Source organism: Diadema setosum, chromosome 16 (genome assembly GCF_964275005.1).
Source record: "Diadema setosum chromosome 16, eeDiaSeto1, whole genome shotgun sequence".
Lineage (NCBI taxonomy): Eukaryota > Metazoa > Echinodermata > Echinoidea > Diadematoida > Diadematidae > Diadema > Diadema setosum.
In genome coordinates, this window is record NC_092700.1 from 37,303,484 (window position 1) to 37,322,743 (window position 19,260).

Sequence of the window (19,260 nt, forward strand, 5' to 3'; positions counted from 1 at the left end):
AATACGGCTAAAACCTAAACTGACCATACATCTGACTCTATGAAAGTTTCAACTGCTCCCATTTTTGCAAATGAAAACCGAGCTTACCTGCTTTAACCGCAACGTTCTTTTCCTCCTCTATAAAATCTAGAACAAATTTCTTTATCTTTTCCCTCTTGGGTAACTTATTTTGTTCTCTTGACCGAAATATTACAATTTTCATCAAAATTATCAAGGCATTCACGCATTTGATTCGATTTGAACTACCTCGTAAACCTAAAAAAATATCTCTCCATTCTAATTCTTCTAACTCAACTAAATCATAAAACTCAATAAGAAACTGCCATATCGGCTTTACTTTCACACAATCAAAAAATATATGTGAATAAGTTTCCCTTTCCAATTGACAAAAAGAACAAAGATTATCATTCACAAAACCAAACTTAAACAAATGTTCCCTTGTATATATCACCCCGTGTAACAACTTAAACTGAAATTCCCTATGTTTACTAAGTAAAGTCGTGCTTCTAGGTCTAAGAAATAAATTTCTAATTTCCTTATCACTGCAATCATACTTCACTTCACCATATCTTATTTCCAGAGTATACAATTCTTGTAAAGCTGTAACAAAATACTCATACACTATTTTTGATTTAATATTTTGAAATTCTAATATCTTACCAAAAATCTTCACCTGTATATCATAATTTAATACATCAATTTGCTGAAACCTTACACTCCCTGTGGACTCTTTCCACTTTTCTGGAAGAACATTATAAATATCATTTATCTTAAATATACCATTTCCCATAATACCTAAATTTCGAAAATACCCAACGGGTTTAATAAAACCTCCTTGTAAAATATGATGTACATTATAAACACCTTTTTCATATAAATCACAATCAAAAATACTCTTCCCTTTTATACATACTTTTCTATTATTAAATATAACTGGATTCATCACTTCATCTTCAAAATTCCTACATTTATCCATTTCCTGCCATACCTTAACCATTTCTAAATAAAAAGGTGGAACTGGATTTGTCAATGTCAATCTAGACCATTCATAGTCACATAAAAATAAGAACCTTCCTCCTACTGATCGAAAACTAAAATCAAAATACATTTTCCACCCAGATTTCTTCTCACCATACAATAAACGTTTCAGCCACATAATACGTTGCGTTTTGACAAACAACTTAAAATTTATCATTCGCAGTCCCCCATTAACATAATCTTGATACATAATATTCTTTTTTACCCGGTCTTTACCATTCCACAAAAATTCAAAAATCATCTTATCCAATTCAGGAAATATCCATTGAGGAACAACTATGAGTGATGAAACATAGTTTAACCTTGATAATGCATAAGTTTTCAACAAATGAATTTTTCCCATGAGTGTTAAATCACGCTGTTTCCACCATCCTAACAACTTTTTTATTCTACTCAATATTTCTTTAAAATTGATCTCATTCATCCCCCTCACATCTCTTACAAAATTCACCCCCAAAATTTTAACTGCATCAACATATTTTCCAGATACAGATAATACAGGTTTCTCTGTATCCTTACCCATCCACAAAAAACACACACACACACACACACACACACACACACACACACACACACACACACTCCTGTTTCACTTTATGCACAATTTCACTCCAACCAATGAGCTACCAGCTCCATGCTTCAAGCTTACTGTCTGAGATAAATCATTTACATATTTGAGACTCCATTATTGTTTCAAATAATTTTAGATATATTTTCAGAGCTATGTTGTGTTTAAACCTTGTGCAAATCACCATGGTAGCCCAAAGTTGGGTACTGAAGCTGCACATGGTTTATGAATATAAGACGACAGTGTAGTGGATGGAATATTACAAGGTGGCACTCCAGTTTCACTCAGTAAGTACGGCACAGACACAAGCTGTAGAAATCATCAAAGAAAACTGAAATACCACAATCAAAATAGTTGTTCCAGCGCTTATTGCCACTCCATTCCAATGTTCAAGTACATAATCACTTGTAATTAGTCTAAGCTTTTGGCCAAACTTCTTGGAGAGTCTAGATGGTCTCACTGCTTCCTTACAACCCACATTTAGAATGCAAGTTTGTTGGGTTATGAACTAGAGATGATTCTCGACATTCTGTTTGAAATAATGGCCTTCCAGTATTCTTTCAGGCTGACTATAGTCTGCTGAGATCAAGGTGAATCAAAACTGTAGTATTGCAGATTGCAGCAGACGTTTGGTGATACAATGCCCTATACACCTTAGATAGTAACGACTTCCAGGAACATTGGCAAAATTTTGGAGGCAGTACTAGCAAAGTACACCAGTTTGAATGCTATGCAAGAAAATCTAACTTGAAAGCGAAAGCACAAAGAAAGCAGTTTGCTCAGATGACAATGGTTCATATTTACAGAAATGCACACACTTAAACCAAACATGTTTATATGCCATTATGGTGTAGTGACACACTCTCAAAAAAAAAAAAAAAGGAAGAAAGAAAACAAAAAAACTCAAAAAGTGTTGTAAAAACTTAATCTACAGTTTGGGCGGATGAACACTGATAAGGATAGGCCATTATATCGCATCAAGTTGCAGAACAACATATTTTTAACGCAGACCTGTAATCCAACAATAAATCACTTAGAACAATAACCAAGACACAGTCACTCGCACAGTTTCTAACACACTAAGTTGCAACACTTTATATCTTTCTAAAACAAGACATTCCATGGAAGATCAAATAACACTTGCATTCCCATCTTTTTCTGCAGAAACAAATAAGTCAAACAACACTAATTTGTCTTGAAAAACAAAATACCAAATAATACAGTAAAGAAATTTTGCTGGCAATTTCGATATGCTATGCTTGCGGTTACCAGATCATGATGAGCAAATCACAGACTAAATATTGGTTGCATAATTTGTTCACTTGCATTCTTTCCTTAAATTAGATGAAAGGTTTGAATGCTGTAGAATCTGGTTCTACTTGCAGATGGTAAGAACAAGTTCTAACCCCAATGAGAATACAAAGTAAGATAAGAAAGATAGGAAAGAGGATCAAAGACTCAAGGTACAGGGGTATGCTGTCCAGACACTAACTGATTTTCTTCTATTTTATATGTTAATGATTATTAGCCTGGAATCCACCAAAGATATGAAAAAAAAAATATGCATGAAATTTAAAAAATCAGTGTTGCTAATATTAATATCCTTCTTTATTTTTGCAATTGATCTATGCAGAAAGAAAACTTCTGGTGTGCAGGGACAATTGATCATTGAGTCAGTGAAGGCTAAAAAAAAATAATAATAATAAATAATAATAACATTTTATCCTCAAATAAAGATGTGGCTTTTCATAGATTGTAGACACATGATCTTCATCGTGAGGGACTAATGTCCCTAGGAAAGTGGAAATTACTCTAAATATACACAAAGCATAGAGTTGAAATTCCAGTTTTGGAGAGGGTTGGGAATGTCTAGTCTTTGAAAAGACTGAAGAGAGTTGGGTGCAGATGAAAACTTCATTATAACTAAAACATTTAAAATTGCACTTAAACTTATGAAGCAATAACTTAAAAGTATACGGACATAAAATACATTTTTGATAAAATAAACTGTTATCATATCATTTCTTTTTCCAGCATTTGCAATGAATACCAAAGAAAATTATCAATTATGAATTGCTGATAGATTGTATTTCCTATTTCTACAACAGACAAATGTTGGTCCCCCAAAGTGTACTTGGTGATGAGAATTTGGAGAAATTGGAAAAAAAAATGTTCCATGTGTGACAAGTGTGATGATGTCCCTAGAGAACACAAGCATACCTGGTAACTCTCTAAGACTGTGAGTGAATTTGATCAATGAAATGGTGCTGCTTCAAGATCAGCGAGCCGTACTCAACCTTGCTTAAAGACACAGTAAGTGAGACAGATTGCACACTATTCAAATGAAAGCTTTACGCTAATTCTAAAGATAATCAGCAGTACAGCACCCCCCTGTAAACTCATAATGGCTGACTATTGTAAAAATGAACATTAATTGATTTGAACGTAGCCATAGAGTAATTGGGAAAAATGTGTATCGTCATACTGAAGTCTGGATTTCATAAGTGATGAAAGATACAAAGAACTGCAAATGCTGGAAATGAATTGATAATATTGATAGTTGTAATACAAGTTTAGCATATTCACATTGAGACATCAAGTCTCATAAGACAGTAAAAAAATACTGAATAGTTTTTGTAATACAATGTAAATTTGCCTCATATTTACATACATATGCTTGCACTCATGTATTTACAAGTATACAGAATGAGAAAATCTGCAAGTTACACAAAATGCTTTAAAATAAGTCTATGCAATATGATCAAGGTCAGTATTCAAATATACCAATTCAAACAATACAAACACTTAAGTTAACTTAATAAAGTTCATGAACGCAATCACTGAGCATTCTAACCAAGTATAGATCAGTTCTGGTAATGCAAATGTTACTTCCTTTCAAATCACAAGTAAACAATTCATGCATGTGCACAACCTGTCATCAATATATGAGGGGAAAGTTGATAAATACAGGCAAGTATTTTTAATTGTTTTCTGTGAATGAGGGCAAGGTAGTTTTGACAGCCACAGTTCAATCACATTCATTGACATAGGAAAGCATCATTTTCCCCAAGGGAGAAGGAGTATTGTCAGAACCTGTCTATATGGTGTCACACGAAGTTTGTTTTGTGTCATTAGTAAAAGTTAAACTAGTTAAACTAGTCTTGTCTACTCTCTGCATTCTGAGGAATGAGCCAGAATTAAATCAAATGTTTATTACACTGTAATTTGTGCATCACTAACAGATGTCTATCAAAATTGGTAAAATAATGGCTGCTTGATGGGGTATGAATTAAAAATCAGTTGATTAGCCAAAGCTCAGAATGCTTGAGCTGATAATCAATCATTGAACAAATATTAATCTTTGAATTATTCTAATGATAAAGTCTTAAAATTATTCAATAATTACACTCTTCTTGGTACACAGATTTGCATGACTGGTGTCATCATACTGCTGCTTGAGGAATCTTTGTCATAAATCAAATAAGCCTTGAGTTGACCTATGTTGTAAATAATCCTGGGCTTGTCACAAATATGTGGTCTGTAAGAATCACTCTACATGCTCCAAGCTATTGGTGCAATGTCGGCCTTCTTGATGATTTGCCACAGAAGGTGATGTTTGAAATGAGTCACTTTACAATCCTATTAAACATGCATACATAGTTTGATGGATATCACACCTGTCAGTATATGAATACTTTTGGTCCACAAATAGCAATGGCACTTAAAAACACTCAGCACACATGCATAAACACATACATACACACACAAATGAAAAAAAAAAATCACAAATACTTGCATACGCTCTTACAACATTTCACACGACTTAAAAACAGACAACATACTGAATAGAGTTGATTCAAGGTGCTTGAGATGTGCATTCACACTATGCAATATAAGCTTTTAGTCTCACCACAGTCAATATTACTGATATGGTCTGCTTATAATGTGCTTATTGCTGTACTCATGCTTTATACACACTAAAGTGGAATCATGTGTTGTACATAGGAGCATACTTTACTTTTCCATTACTTATAGGACTCAAAGTGACAGGGAGTTTTCTCATAGTAAATACTTCTCTTCTGCATGAACATTTTCACCACACAATAAAACCTGAACAGGTTCTATCCTGTTGCCTAAACCAATGCACACTTTAGAATGTTAAGATTCATGAGGTAACATACTTCATATCATGGTTTGTAGAAAAGTTATTATGTTAGTCTAGTCACTAGTCAGCAGGTCTATAACTAACTAAATGAAGAACGCATACTTTGGTATAACCACTACACTAGTAGGCACATGTCTAGACTTAGACCATCAAAACTTGATGATTGAAGTGGAAAGATCTGATCTATGAGGTTCAAGGTTTAATCACTGGAATGACATTACAAAGGCACACAATTCACCTTATGTCACTGAGTAAGACCATTGTTTATGTAGAGAACATTCAGCTGTATCATTACATCCCAACTTCAACCAGGACAACTTGTCTTCAGACAGGTAGAGTGACATGGTTATTATTTCTTCACAGGTCTGGTACACAGACTACAGGGTGCACTGCACACACTGACTTCAACATCACCCTCAAGTCTTTTCCTTATCTGACAATATTTCTGTGTTAAACAGCTCAAGTTTATTGCAAGCAATGAAAAGTGAATGTCCTGTGAAACCATGATGTAAGAAGGTGGAAGGAATGGGAAAAGCTGAGTTAATGACTGATAAGGTCAAAGGTCAGCAAACTCTCTTGTTGTACACTTGGCTGTCAGTCTTCCCTCTAGATCAGGGATTCTCTCCATGGCTTCTCAGGATTAGGTGAAGGACCTCAGGTTGATAGTACTCTGGAGAGATAGTGGCCACCTTGATGGCTAGTGTGTCTCCATTACGATGATTGGACGGCAAGTTTTTAGGATGAAGGATTTCCTAGAAGTGACCTGAGGCGATGCACACCATAGGGCGCTAGTCTCTGGCCTGTTGCGCCATCAGACATGCAGTGTTGGCTTTCACTGAATCCATGGAGCACATTATATCTTGTCACAGAAATAGACACCATTGCATCTCACAGGCAGCATGGATTCTACTCAGTACTAGTCTCTATTCAGACTCTTATCTACCAATATGCCCTATGCTATACAATAGGAGGCAGGAATTGTGAAGCAGGTTTAGTGTCCACTTTGCTTGACTTCCCACCATCCATCACTGGCTTCTCATCCTCCTCCTCTCCCTCCACACCTTTTTCTGTGTCTTCAACTTCAAGGACCTCCATAGAGGGCGCTTTATCTTCTGCTAAGAGTGGCTTGACCTGCACAGGTGATAAAAATAATGGGAAGGAAATATGATAGAACAAGATCTACTCATGACTACAGATGTCTCAAAATAGTGTTTTACCACAAGCTGATGATGTAGGGGCTGCAGACTTAATGGGGGATATTGAAAAACAAAGCAAGATATATGATGATATGCTCTATGTGATGAAAATAAAGCACTGTGAAACATCAAGTGTCACCTGTTAACACATGATATATAGTTCAATGACTGATAAAGCTTTGAATGTTGGATGAAAATAATTGATAACTTCAGTTAGCGGGACTGCAATACAACAGACAGCATGGTTCAAACAATCCTACACTATCTATATGAGAGATAACTTTGCAAAATTCACAAAAGTTTCATGCACACGACAATTTCAGTCTACACAATGCATTGAATGCTGGTGGCAATTCTTGAAAGTTTCATGCTGTGAATAAGGCCATCTGCTCTAACATTCACAGAAGTTTCATGCCACAAATGTTTCTGGTTTTACAGTACCTGCTGTTCAGAGACTCTTACATGTGATAAGAATTATATACATGCATAACAACATCTGCTCAAAGCCAAAGTTTGATTAAAAATTTATCACTCCCCCAACTGTCACATCTTATCCTCGTCTCTACAGGCTTAAAATTTACAGAGTGCCTGGAATAAGAAAGGGTAGTTCTTAAAAACAGTGACATGAGACATTTTAAGAGGTGACTCACCTTATTAACAGGTTTCTCAGTGGTTAGCTCCACGTTGCCTGGCTGGATGGGGGGCATGATGAAGGCACTGTCTCCTTTCCTTACGGTGGATTTCTCACGGGTCACTTTGAGAGAATTCTTCCCTACTGGGGATCCTGGCTTGTCTGTCAAGGGAACAAGATTACATAACATTCACTCACTTGAGCATGCATGCCTTTAGACATCTATCTATATCTATTCATTTATCTCTATGTGGGATCAATTGTATTATTTACATAATATAAAGACACAAAAAGCAGGATGAATAGTTAGTACTGATATTATCTTTGGTTCAATGTCATCCTTCCCACAAATGTGAAATTTGCTCTGGAAAACATAATAATCTAATTTGTGATGAGTTAAGTTTAAATGAAGTATGTAAAACTGTTGTATAACAGATTAGACTGCAACAGTGAGCAGAAAAAACACACAAAAGAGTTAGCTGTTGTAGAAGTCTATTCTTTGCAGTTTGGGTTTATTTCAGACATTGCACTATTCCAACATAATGGATAAAAGAAAAAACAAAAACAAAAACAAAAAATGATAAGAATAATACAGCCTATCAATGTGAAAAATTTGTATCCAGCACTTCATATGAAACTTTTCACAGCCTATGTGAACAGTCTACTGTAATGGTAAGCATCATCTACAGTGTAGAGAAACATGAAGAAAGAAAAAAGAAAGCCATACCAGCTTTATCTTTACTTGATTTGCTCTGTTTATCTTTGGCACTACCAGCCACACCTTCAGTCTCCCTGGCAGAGCGCTTGACTTGCTTTCCTTTCCCATTGACGGCAGGTAGCTGGATGACCCCTGACCCTTGATCATTGTTCTCCTGTCTAGCTTCTGATTGGTCTGCCTGTGTGTCCATCGTTGCTTGCTGGTGATGCAGACTTGGCTTGTTTCTATGGTGATGGTGGTTGGAGGTGTTGTTGGAATGTCGATGTTTGTCTTTTGACTTGTGAGGGAGCCCTTCTTGAATGAAGGCGTGTTGCATGGCTTGGTCTGGGGTGAGTCTCTGTGAGGGGTCCCACCTGTGGAAGGAGTCAAATGAAAAGTGAACAATGTCTCCTTGTCCCATCTCTGGCATGTAAGTCTCTAAGACCATTATACATTATATGCCATGCTAAACACAAATAATATGTTTCTTGCAAGTACAAATACCTGAACCTTATATTTGTTTTTCTCCATCTATGAAAAAAGCACTGAATTTCATTTAATATCAATGTCAAAAGCTGGCCGTATATATATGCTCTTTTATAGAGCAAACCTGAGTTCACCATAATCCACTTATTTATCAAGTTGTTAAGAATCAACTGAGTAGGTACAAATGCTTCTGAATATCAATGTTTTGTGTCAATGCATGGCCTGGCTTACTGAACCATGCTTTTATGGTGGATTGCTTCTATCACTTTACAGACTACATTGGTCAGATATCCTTCCCCTTCTTAAATGATTCCACTTGACTTACTCTAGACATCTCTTGATGAAGTCTAGAAAGCTTGAGTCTCCTGTCTTGATGGCATAGCCAAGGTCCTTGGTGTTTGGTCGCCGCTTCTTGCCCTTACTGTTGGTGATACATCTTGGGTTGCCTCTTGAGTCTGTAGCAAAGAGAAAACAGTGTGCAAACATCTTACATGAACCCTCACATAATGTCACCATGTTTAGTGCTTTAACACAATGAGGACGGACTGATTTCACTCTAACACACACTTCCTATAGACACCTGCCCGAGTATTCTCTGGACTCGTCTTCAACAGGTTGAACTAAGACTGGATGCAGGATGCTATGGGGCCAGAGAATGAGGTCTAAACCATGGAGCTGAAGACCAGTAATTCCTGTCCAGGGTGCAATAGTCACTAGGAGAGGAGAAGGTGCACACAAGGTTTGTGAGCTAGAAACAGATTTACTAGTGGCTGGCAACAGCAGCAGTGTCTATATGAACTCTTGATGACAACTAAACAGGAAATATTCTTTGCAACTGATTGACAAATTGCCCTACATCGACGTAAATAAGCACTGAATTGATCAGTGTCTTAGTAGTAGCCATGATAAAAAATCATGGGCGTACATACTCGAGCAGGATTCGAACCTACGACCTCCTGATCACCGGACAGGCGTCATCTCCACTAGACCACCGAGCTTTCGCCCGACAGCAAGTGTTGGTTCTAATCCTTATAGCATGCAGCGGGTACTGCTTTGTTATTCAAATTTATGAAATTCTTCCGTCGAGATGTTTTCATTGCAACTGATTGACAAATTGCCCTACATCGACGTAAATAAGCACTGAATTGATCAGTGTCTTAGTAGTAGCCATGATAAAAAATCATGGGCGTACATACTCGAGCAGGATTCGAACCTACGACCTCCTGATCACCGGACAGGCGTCATCTCCACTAGACCACCGAGCTTTCGCCCGACAGCAAGTGTTGGTTCTAATCCTTATAGCATGCAGCGGGTACTGCTTTGTTATTCAAATTTATGAAATTCTTCCGTCGTGTTATTCATAAATTTGAATAACAAAGCAGTACCTGCTGCATGCTATAAGGATTAGAACCAACATTTGCTGTCGGGCGAAAGCTCGGTGGTCTAGTGGAGATGACGCCTGTCCGGTGATCAGGAGGTCGTAGGTTCGAATCCTGCTCGAGTATGTACGCCCATGATTTTTTATCATGGCTACTACTAAGACACTGATCAATTCAGTGCTTATTTACGTCGATGTAGGGCAATTTGTCAATCAGTTGCAATGAAAACATCTCGACGGAAGAATTTCATAAATTTGAATAACAAAGCAGTACCCGCTGCATGCTATAAGGATTAGAACCAACACTTGCTGTCGGGCGAAAGCTCGGTGGTCTAGTGGAGATGACGCCTGTCCGGTGATCAGGAGGTCGTAGGTTCGAATCCTGCTCGAGTATGTACGCCCATGATTTTTTTATCATGGCTACTACTAAGACACTGATCAATTCAGTGCTTATTTACGTCGATGTAGGGCAATTTGTCAATCAGTTGCAATGAAAACATCTCGACGGAAGAATTTCATAAATAGGAAATATTCTTGTTATATAACAGAAGCAATGTTGATGGAGATGTAATACAGTGGTGTCTTACACCAACATCAAAACATGAGCTATTGATGTGTGTGTGTGTGTGTTTGTGTGTGTGATGTCAGGAGAGATTTAAAGAGTCTTACCAAAGAACAGTCTTCTCCTTTGAGCCTCTTCTATGATGTGAGGTGGTGGCAGTCCAAAGATCTGGTGTGATGGAGAGAGAGAGAGAGAGATTATGGTTTGTTATCTTCCTAACCATCAGTGTATGCATCATTATCTGAGGTAACAAGCAAAGATGTACAACATATTTACAGAACAACATTGTCAGTACAAGAGCACTAAATGATTCAACTTTCATTACACATGCACTATGACATCACTATGGTACAACGTCTAAATCTACTCTGTGTATTCTCTTGGCCACAGCTGGCTCTAAATGATTCAACTTTCATTACACATGCACTATGACATCACTATGGTACAACGTCTAAATCTACTCTGTGTATTCTCTTGGCCACAGCTGGCATCATTCTGGCCTTAGTTTACCCCTATGGGCCAGTAGAAAGAAAGAGCAGCTTGAGGCCTAGACCTGGATGGCTGTATTCACTGTGTGAGTCCTGGTAAAAACTGAGCCAGAGTCTTTTGGCCACTTTCACACCAGTCACTCAGGAATCACCATGGAGATTCAATGGGGAATCAAACATAGAAAACCCATGAAGAATTTCTTTCACACTAGCCAATGAGCTCCCGCTTAAATCTCTCTCGTCCGATCTTCTGCAGTGCCAGTACATGTTATGGAGCATGAACGAAATGGCCTGCAAATAAGACTTTGTTAGTATGCCGACCTTTGCTTTTTACCAGGAGTTTACCCATGATGCCTTTCATGCTACCACATCACCTGGAAGTTCACAGGGACACTTAGAGTTCACCAGGGATGGTTCATGGGTAAGATTTATGAAAAGTCCCCTGGCATTTTACCTGAGATTTTACTTGGGATGTTAATACTCATGATGCCTTTCACACTAGGGCATCACCCCAGAGTTCTGAGGAGATCTCAAGTGAAACTAGTTATGCATCAAACAAGGTAAAAGACTGCTCAGTAGGTGTCTTACCTCCATGATGCATGCCAGCTGCTCAACCTCATTCTCCCCAGGGAAGAGAGGATAGCCTGTGTAGAGTTCAGCCAGGATACAACCAAAGCTCCACATATCAATGGGTAAACCATAGGGGAGACCTAGGATTACCTCAGGGGACCGGTAGAAGCGAGACTGGATGTATGTGTACACTGCATACAGGTGGAAAAATGTGGAAGAAATCTTTAGACATTGTATCATTACTTTATGAAACCAAGAAACATAATGTAAACACTTTTCATCATTACTTGGCACGACACATTTATTCATACAATGTGCAAGAGCTTTGTACATTTCAATACAATATCTCCTCATTTACATGAAATTATGGTTACATGTTAAATATCATGCAAAACTCAATTTGTGGGAACAACAATAGTGTTTCAATTGTACAGCCCAACATAGATTTGAAACAAACCACAGAGTATTTATTTGGAAAGTGAAAAGAAATTACTACATTGAACATTAAAAGGCTTTCTCTCCTCACCTCTTTGATGCTCGTAGCAACTTGAGCCAAAGTCAATGACCTTTATTGAACTTTGACCTTTCTGTCTGAGTAGAATGTTTTCTGGCTTAAGGTCACAGTGGATGATGCGTTCTTTGTGTAGCATACGTAAGCACTGGAGCAGAGAGAAAGCAAAGCGTCGGATGAGGGCCACGCTGAACCCCTGGAAATTGTTCTTCTTGATCAGTTCATACAGGTTCATTCTGGGGAGAGAAAAGAGCCAAGAGTCAAGTAAGGTGCTGGACTGTATGTATTCCATTCAAGGGATGACATTAAAATTTACATACTGATCCCTAGTGTCTGTCTCTACATAGATATTACTCCGTGAAGGGTGCAGGTACAGAAAAGAAAGGAAACAAAGTAAGATGGAAAATGAAGACATTTCTTCCTCTCTCCTAACAAGACAATCATTCAGAAACATCTGGCACTGTCATATTTGCTACATCAGTGAAGCTTGTTAACAGTTCTACTGTGCACTGCCTAATCATGACTGTTATCATAAACAAGCCAACTCACCAAGACACCCCACTATCAACACCATAATACATCTACTCAAGAAACACATTGCATTATGTACTATCACTGTGTTGTCTACTCACCCTAAGAGTTCAAAGGTGATACATAAATGATTCCTGAAGTAGAAGTATTCCCTCATGTGGATGACATTGTGTGAGTTGTCTCTGTCCTTTCTCCTCAGTGCATCCAGGATTTTCACTTCTATCAATGCTTGGTGGTGAAACCTAGCAACAAGCAAGGAAGTAACATGCAAGACATACTTCAGACATGAAAACAGAGACAATGACTGCATGAAAACTGAAATCATCTTCATCACATTAATGTCTGTCCTTGGAAAGCAGCTTACGATCAGTATATTACATGTACGTATGTCCTGGCCCTTTTGGTTAACACAATTTTCTTTTGTGATCATTGTAGTAAGTTACCATAGCAACCACTAGAATGCCCTGATTATTGGGCATGGCCTTGCCACTATCAATGTATCTACAGTTTATACTGTAGGTTGCACTCATTGTACAATGCCATAGAAAAATCAGATATCTCTGTCTTTCTGTGGTGTACTGTTTTGTTTTCTAGGAAACTCTAGTAAAGATGCTGATCCTATGAAGTGGTGAGAGGTAGGAATGTCCATTTGATGGAATCACATCAGGATGTGTATATATCATGTGTAGTACACAGAGTTTGGTGTGAAGTCAATTGCAGTGACCAACATAGATCACCAGTCACTCCATTAACCGTTGCAATGCCAATCTCTTCTCTTTCTGAACATCCAGATTTTAATTTTTTTTTTTTGGTGATATAATTTTTTCATTTGAAAATAGAGTTTGGAAATGAATAGCTGCCTTGTGCTCTATACAAAGATACAAGCTTCCCCAGGCAAGTTTTACTAATGGTAGACGACACACATGATAACGCCATTGCATTTGTGACTTCTGGTCTAGAGAAACCATTTACAATCCTTTCTTTTCTTTCAGTACAGAGGAAACATGTAATAAGAGTCAATTATGAGGAATAACTCTGACCACAACACTTCTCTCTTACCTCTTTTTATTGCGTATAATCTTGATTGCTATCATCTCTCCAAGTTTGTGATCGAAAGCTTTGACGACTTGTCCAAATGACCCTTTACCTATGACTTCAAGAATCTCGTACCTGTATGCTAAATGGTCATGTAGCACCTGTAAGAGAAAGGATTCATTTTACAGTTACTAATCATTCAAAAAATACCTGAAGAACTTTTTCATAACTTATGTTACAAATTGAAATATCCTATGCACAGGAGTGGAAGGAAAATCTGAAAGTTCGACAAGTCTTGGTTCTACACTTTGAAATGTGAACTTACATAAACTATTTTGATTAATATGCTGCTGTCAAATCTGAAAATAGTATCAGAAGTAGACTTTGAATCTCAGACTAGCCTTATACAAATCACTGTAGTAGTGAAAACATTTTGAATAAAACTTTGAAGAAGTGCACAATGGGATTTCTAAGAGATTAAATATCTGCAATATCTCTGGTATACATGATGGTCATATATTGGTTAATGAGTTGTCAAACATTTGCAATTGATTGTCTCCTGAAACTGACCTTGATGTAAGACCCATTCTCATCATCATAGCCATTGTTCTGAGATGCACCCTGTACTCCTTCAACCTTCTTGGCCTCTGCACCAAGGAACCACACCTCCTGGTAGTCTAGGATTTCAGCCTCCTCAAAGACTGTCAACTTGTCCCTGTAGTACATCATGGCCTCTGTCAAAGGTGCACACACACATGTACATGAAAAATGAAAACATACATACCAACTTCATATCGTTTTCAAACAAAGTAAGTGAGAGTCTTTACTAACAATGATTTATCCGAACAAATGCTTAATTCTATAATGCAGATGCTTTACAGTGGTCTGTTCCTAAAACTGCATGTACTGCAAAAGTGAAAATTTTTTGCAGTGATTACATTTTTGCGCAATTCACTCAACCAGAAACTAGTGCGAAACTAAAAGCAGGCAAATATTTTTGCTTGTATTTCGTGGAATTAAAAAAATGCAAAACTCATCTTACACGGCCGAGGGCAAAAAATTACTCAGACAAAAATCCACTTTTACAGTAAATCATAAGCTTGGGCTAGAATGGTTAAGGGAAAACAGCTTCCGGCCCATCATGGTCTTTATTGTAAGACTACTTACCATTAGGTTTGAGGGGTGATCTTGTCTCTTTGCCTTCATTCTTGGTTTGCCTTTTCAACTCCTCCCTGGGTTTATAACATGATGGAATTTAAGAAAAAAAATATTTATTCTATGTATCACATGTCTTACTTTAAAAAAGTATCGTTATGAAAGTCATTTTTTCTGAGCTGGAAATGGGCCTTGATAATGTGTACTGCAATGAATGCCATTTTGATAAAATTCGCATATCATACCTACCACACAAACTTTGTAATACAAATCCACAAATACAATTTTGTATTACTGGTAAACATTTATCAGTGCAGAGTTTATCACAAACATCCATCCACTGGGGCTCTCTACTGTAACAGAATCAGTATCTTGTGGCCAATCATTTGGAAGTTGTAATGGATTTATTCATGCCATGGAATGCTGCCCTCTTGTGTCAGACATTAGGAATTGACTTTGTATGATAAAGGGAAGGAAGCTCAATTTCACGGAAGAAGGAATGAAGTTATACACATGGTTATAGTCATGTTCAGGTAGAAAATTCAGACAACATTAAAAAAAAAAGACAAATAAAGTGAGATGGTATAAACGTATGACCCATTAACCATTTTTAATGTAAAGAGAGTCACAAGCAAAAGAACATTCAACAGAATGAGAAAAAGGAAAGATAGAAAGAGAGAGCATGTACAATGTAGTTGATGAAATTTTTGAAGAATGAATTGATGGAAGGTATGCCTTGAAGTTTTGAGCAAACTCACAGCTTTGTGTTCTGCCGGTGTATTTTGAGATGATCCCCTACAGTGGTCTGGTGTATCCCTGATGACACCAAGTGGCCTTGAGTGTTGGTCAGCTGGGGTAGAGACTCACCCATGGTGCCTGCCTTGGGCCCCAGGCCCAGCTGGGGAAAGGAGCTCTGGGTGTTGGAGGTTGGCGGCAGACTGCTGGACAGTTTCTGTCAGGGCAAGGAAGAGATAGAGGAAAACAAAAATGCTTATTAACAAATGTCCATATCCCACACTTGGTAGCCACAAAAGCAACATGAAAAAGGACTTTGTGCAAATATACAGTCAAACCTGCCTTAGTGCCCACCTGTCTATAACAGCCACTCTTTTCATCTCTCTTGGGTGGCCAATATAGACAGGTTTAATTGTGCATGCATACACTGTATGTGTATATCCTTTCTATCTGCTTCTTTGTCTAGTAGAATCTGGAATTAAGATACCCCCTGTAGAATCCAGGATTCTGGGATACTACACACACAATGCATCTCATAGCATTTTGTTTCTCTACAGAAATCAAGAAATTCCCGACATCAAACAGAGATATCATACAAAGAATGATATTCATGTGATATACTTGTCACAAATAAGCAGTCATATCGTTGTGGACATCAGATACTGATACCATGTCTTTAGTTAACAGTTGAAGTTTTCTTTTTTTGTCATTTTGCTTCAACTGGCAACTTGCAACCTTCAATGTACAATGCTGGGGTAACACTGTCAAAGGGCAGTGTTTTGCTGCAAGAAAAACCCTCATCTTGTTTCCTAAATAATCACCGTTTAAGAGCTAAAGAACAAAATTACTGACATCAATGGTGTATGTAATACAGAGGGTTAAGTCTCTTTCAAAGACTGTACTGTGTCCCAGTAGAAGTCTTCTTCAGAGTATACAGGTGTACATGTACCTCGTTGTAGCTTCTCCTCTGATTTAAACTACACTATTCAAAGAAATAAATCCTAGTACCACAGTAATTGGACAAATTGCATATGGCAAAATCTGTTATTATGAGATACATACAACTTCCTACTGGATGGGATATTAGACTGTGCTGCTAAAATGTGAGCTTCTAATCCAGCTTTGCTGAAGCCATTTGGTACCACAACGTTAAACAAAGTCCCTTGGCACAAAAACATCATTCACTGGCCTAACTCTGCACATTTATTCTAACTTCAATTTGGATGGTTGACAGGATAGATTGAAGACATCTCTCCATGGATGAAATCCTGACACTCCTATCTCCTGATAGGAGACAATGATAGACCACTCACTACTAGGGATTCTGGGATTGATTTGAAGGCTGTTGGTATTGGGCAAACATTTTCCATCTCATAGGGCTTCTCTTCTAGCCCAGACGCTGGGTAAAGGGATGTGCTGGAGATGATTATAAAGTGTAGCAGGAAAATAATGACTAAATAATTTTTAAAAAGCTACAATCAACAACAAATTTACTAGTTATAAAATATGTATTACAAGTTCTTTTGAAAACAAAAGCATACACAGGTGGAATACGAAATTTAGCGCTTCAAAGGTGCTAGATAAGATGAGATGAAGATTTAGCATTTAACTTTTTGCAAGATACTTTGAAACCACTTTAAGAAATGTTACAAAGCAAACAATTTTAAGCGGAATTCAAAGTTCATATGATGAAAATCAGCTTTGAAATGGCTGAGATATCAAAAATAAAAAGTAAAACTAAGCAATCCTAGTAAAAGGTGGGTCCCACCTTTTATTAGGATCATTTTGTTTTGGGTATCTTAGCCATTTCAAAACCAATTTTCATCTAATAGACTTTGAATTCCTCTTAGAATTAAATGATCTTTTGTATTTCATAATAGGTTTCTCATTATCTCAAAAAGAAAAAATCATAGATAAAGAAATCAGAAACCTGCAGCCCCATTTCAACTAAAACTGCACCATCCCTTTCAGATACATGTATGTTGGTAAAGACTATAAGTCCTTGTTCTTACAGAATTTATGAAACTGACAACTGCTGACCTATAATTTAACAAACATGTTGGAAAAAGAGGGAGACAAAATTGACGAAAATTCACACCTCAACCTTCACTCCTCTGTTAATATTTTCTTGCTTTCAAGACATTTGTTGATATTCAATACAGCTCAGGGTAAAGTCTGTGATACATTATGACTGTAGTACAACTATAAATGCGACAGCACTGTTCATATCTAAACTAGATACGGTATGACAATTTCAAAGGTGGACTCTGTAGCATATTTCAAACTGTAAGTGAAGTAGATATTTCAAAATATTTTGGAAATGATCTAAATGCAAAAAAGTACACTATTCCATAAATCAGTGTATTAACCATTGTCAGCAGGTCAAGAGATATTTCTAAAAGCAGTGCTTAGCTTTCAATGGCTTGATGAACCTACACACTTCAATAGTCTGTATTCTTGGCTTAGCAGGCCCAATATAATGTATTATACATTGAAATATTGAGACTTTATGCTTACTGAAAATGAATACTTGCTCATTTCATTATCTTTATACATGAGAAATACCCAGCTGTAATTTCTGCATTCATAGTAGCTATATGGACAAAAAAAAAATAATAGCTGTATATCCATAGGAGGCTTAATGACACATTACACTCTACAGGAGTATACTGATACTGTATTTTATGACAGTTAATTACAAATTAACCGATCTGAGGAAAACCCTTATCATGACTCTTAAAGATCCTACATAAGTACATGAATCACACACAAATCAAAAGGCTAGAGGCACTAGAGGGGACAACACAGCTATAATCTCATATCCCATAGATACAAATATGTTTTTTCCTGGAAGTAATCACTACATCAGAGGGTGACTTTGAAATCCTTCATATAACGACATCAGACAGTCGAATGACAGGTGCACACGTTGCCATGGTCATGGTTAAATTTAGGAGACAACTCTTGTCTCATTGTGCAACATTGGACATGAAGGTAATAAAACTGATCATAACAAAAGAGCATATAAGCCTACCTAGGCTCTCTCTTAATCCGAGTCTTAAACTATATGTGCTGAATGTATGGAAGAGTCCAACTTCTCCCCTACAGCATGTAGGAATAGGAATGGGGGGGGGGGGGTACGGAAAAAGGAATCACAGAGTTTCAATGAACAATAACCTACAACATGTTTTATGCATGAAAATGTTTCAAAGAACTGATTGGATTGAATGTAATCAGCCTTTCCCTGAGGATGAGGGTTTGACATACAAGCTTACACAGTAGAAAAAATGCTGCTTTTCTTTTTGAAACAATCATTCTCTTTTTTCTGATTATGGGATTAGATGTACCAAGAAATACTTCCTGACAGACAGATATGCTTGCTTGTTCAATCATGCAGTGTACTTCCTGTATTAAAAAAAAAAAAATCACTTAAAATGATTTCTACTTCCTTGCATGATAGAAAGTAGAATTCTAACCCTTACCTTCACTATAGTTCCTTTAAAGATGTACCTAT

General features: G+C 37.2%; 1 protein-coding gene across 4 annotated transcripts in view; it reads right to left on the reverse strand.

The window, feature by feature from the left end:
* Nucleotides 1-6,234: 6,234 nt before the first annotated feature.
* LOC140239459 (dual specificity tyrosine-phosphorylation-regulated kinase 4-like) overlaps nucleotides 6,235-19,260 on the reverse strand; it is a 102,810-nt gene continuing 89,784 nt past the window's right edge. For all 4 annotated transcript variants that reach the window (XM_072319295.1, XM_072319294.1, XM_072319296.1 and 1 more), the window contains 12 exons: nucleotides 15,770-15,963; nucleotides 15,024-15,088; nucleotides 14,427-14,590; nucleotides 13,881-14,017; nucleotides 12,923-13,063; nucleotides 12,306-12,526; nucleotides 11,798-11,970; nucleotides 10,829-10,889; nucleotides 9,107-9,236; nucleotides 8,326-8,669; nucleotides 7,618-7,760; nucleotides 6,235-6,902 (listed from right to left, as the gene is read on the reverse strand). In XM_072319295.1, coding sequence (XP_072175396.1) covers nucleotides 6,729-6,902; nucleotides 7,618-7,760; nucleotides 8,326-8,669; nucleotides 9,107-9,236; nucleotides 10,829-10,889; nucleotides 11,798-11,970; nucleotides 12,306-12,526; nucleotides 12,923-13,063; nucleotides 13,881-14,017; nucleotides 14,427-14,590; nucleotides 15,024-15,088; nucleotides 15,770-15,963 — 1,947 coding nt within the window. In that variant the 3' untranslated portion in view covers nucleotides 6,235-6,728. The remainder of the gene's footprint in view (nucleotides 6,903-7,617; nucleotides 7,761-8,325; nucleotides 8,670-9,106; nucleotides 9,237-10,828; nucleotides 10,890-11,797; nucleotides 11,971-12,305; nucleotides 12,527-12,922; nucleotides 13,064-13,880; nucleotides 14,018-14,426; nucleotides 14,591-15,023; nucleotides 15,089-15,769; nucleotides 15,964-19,260) is intronic.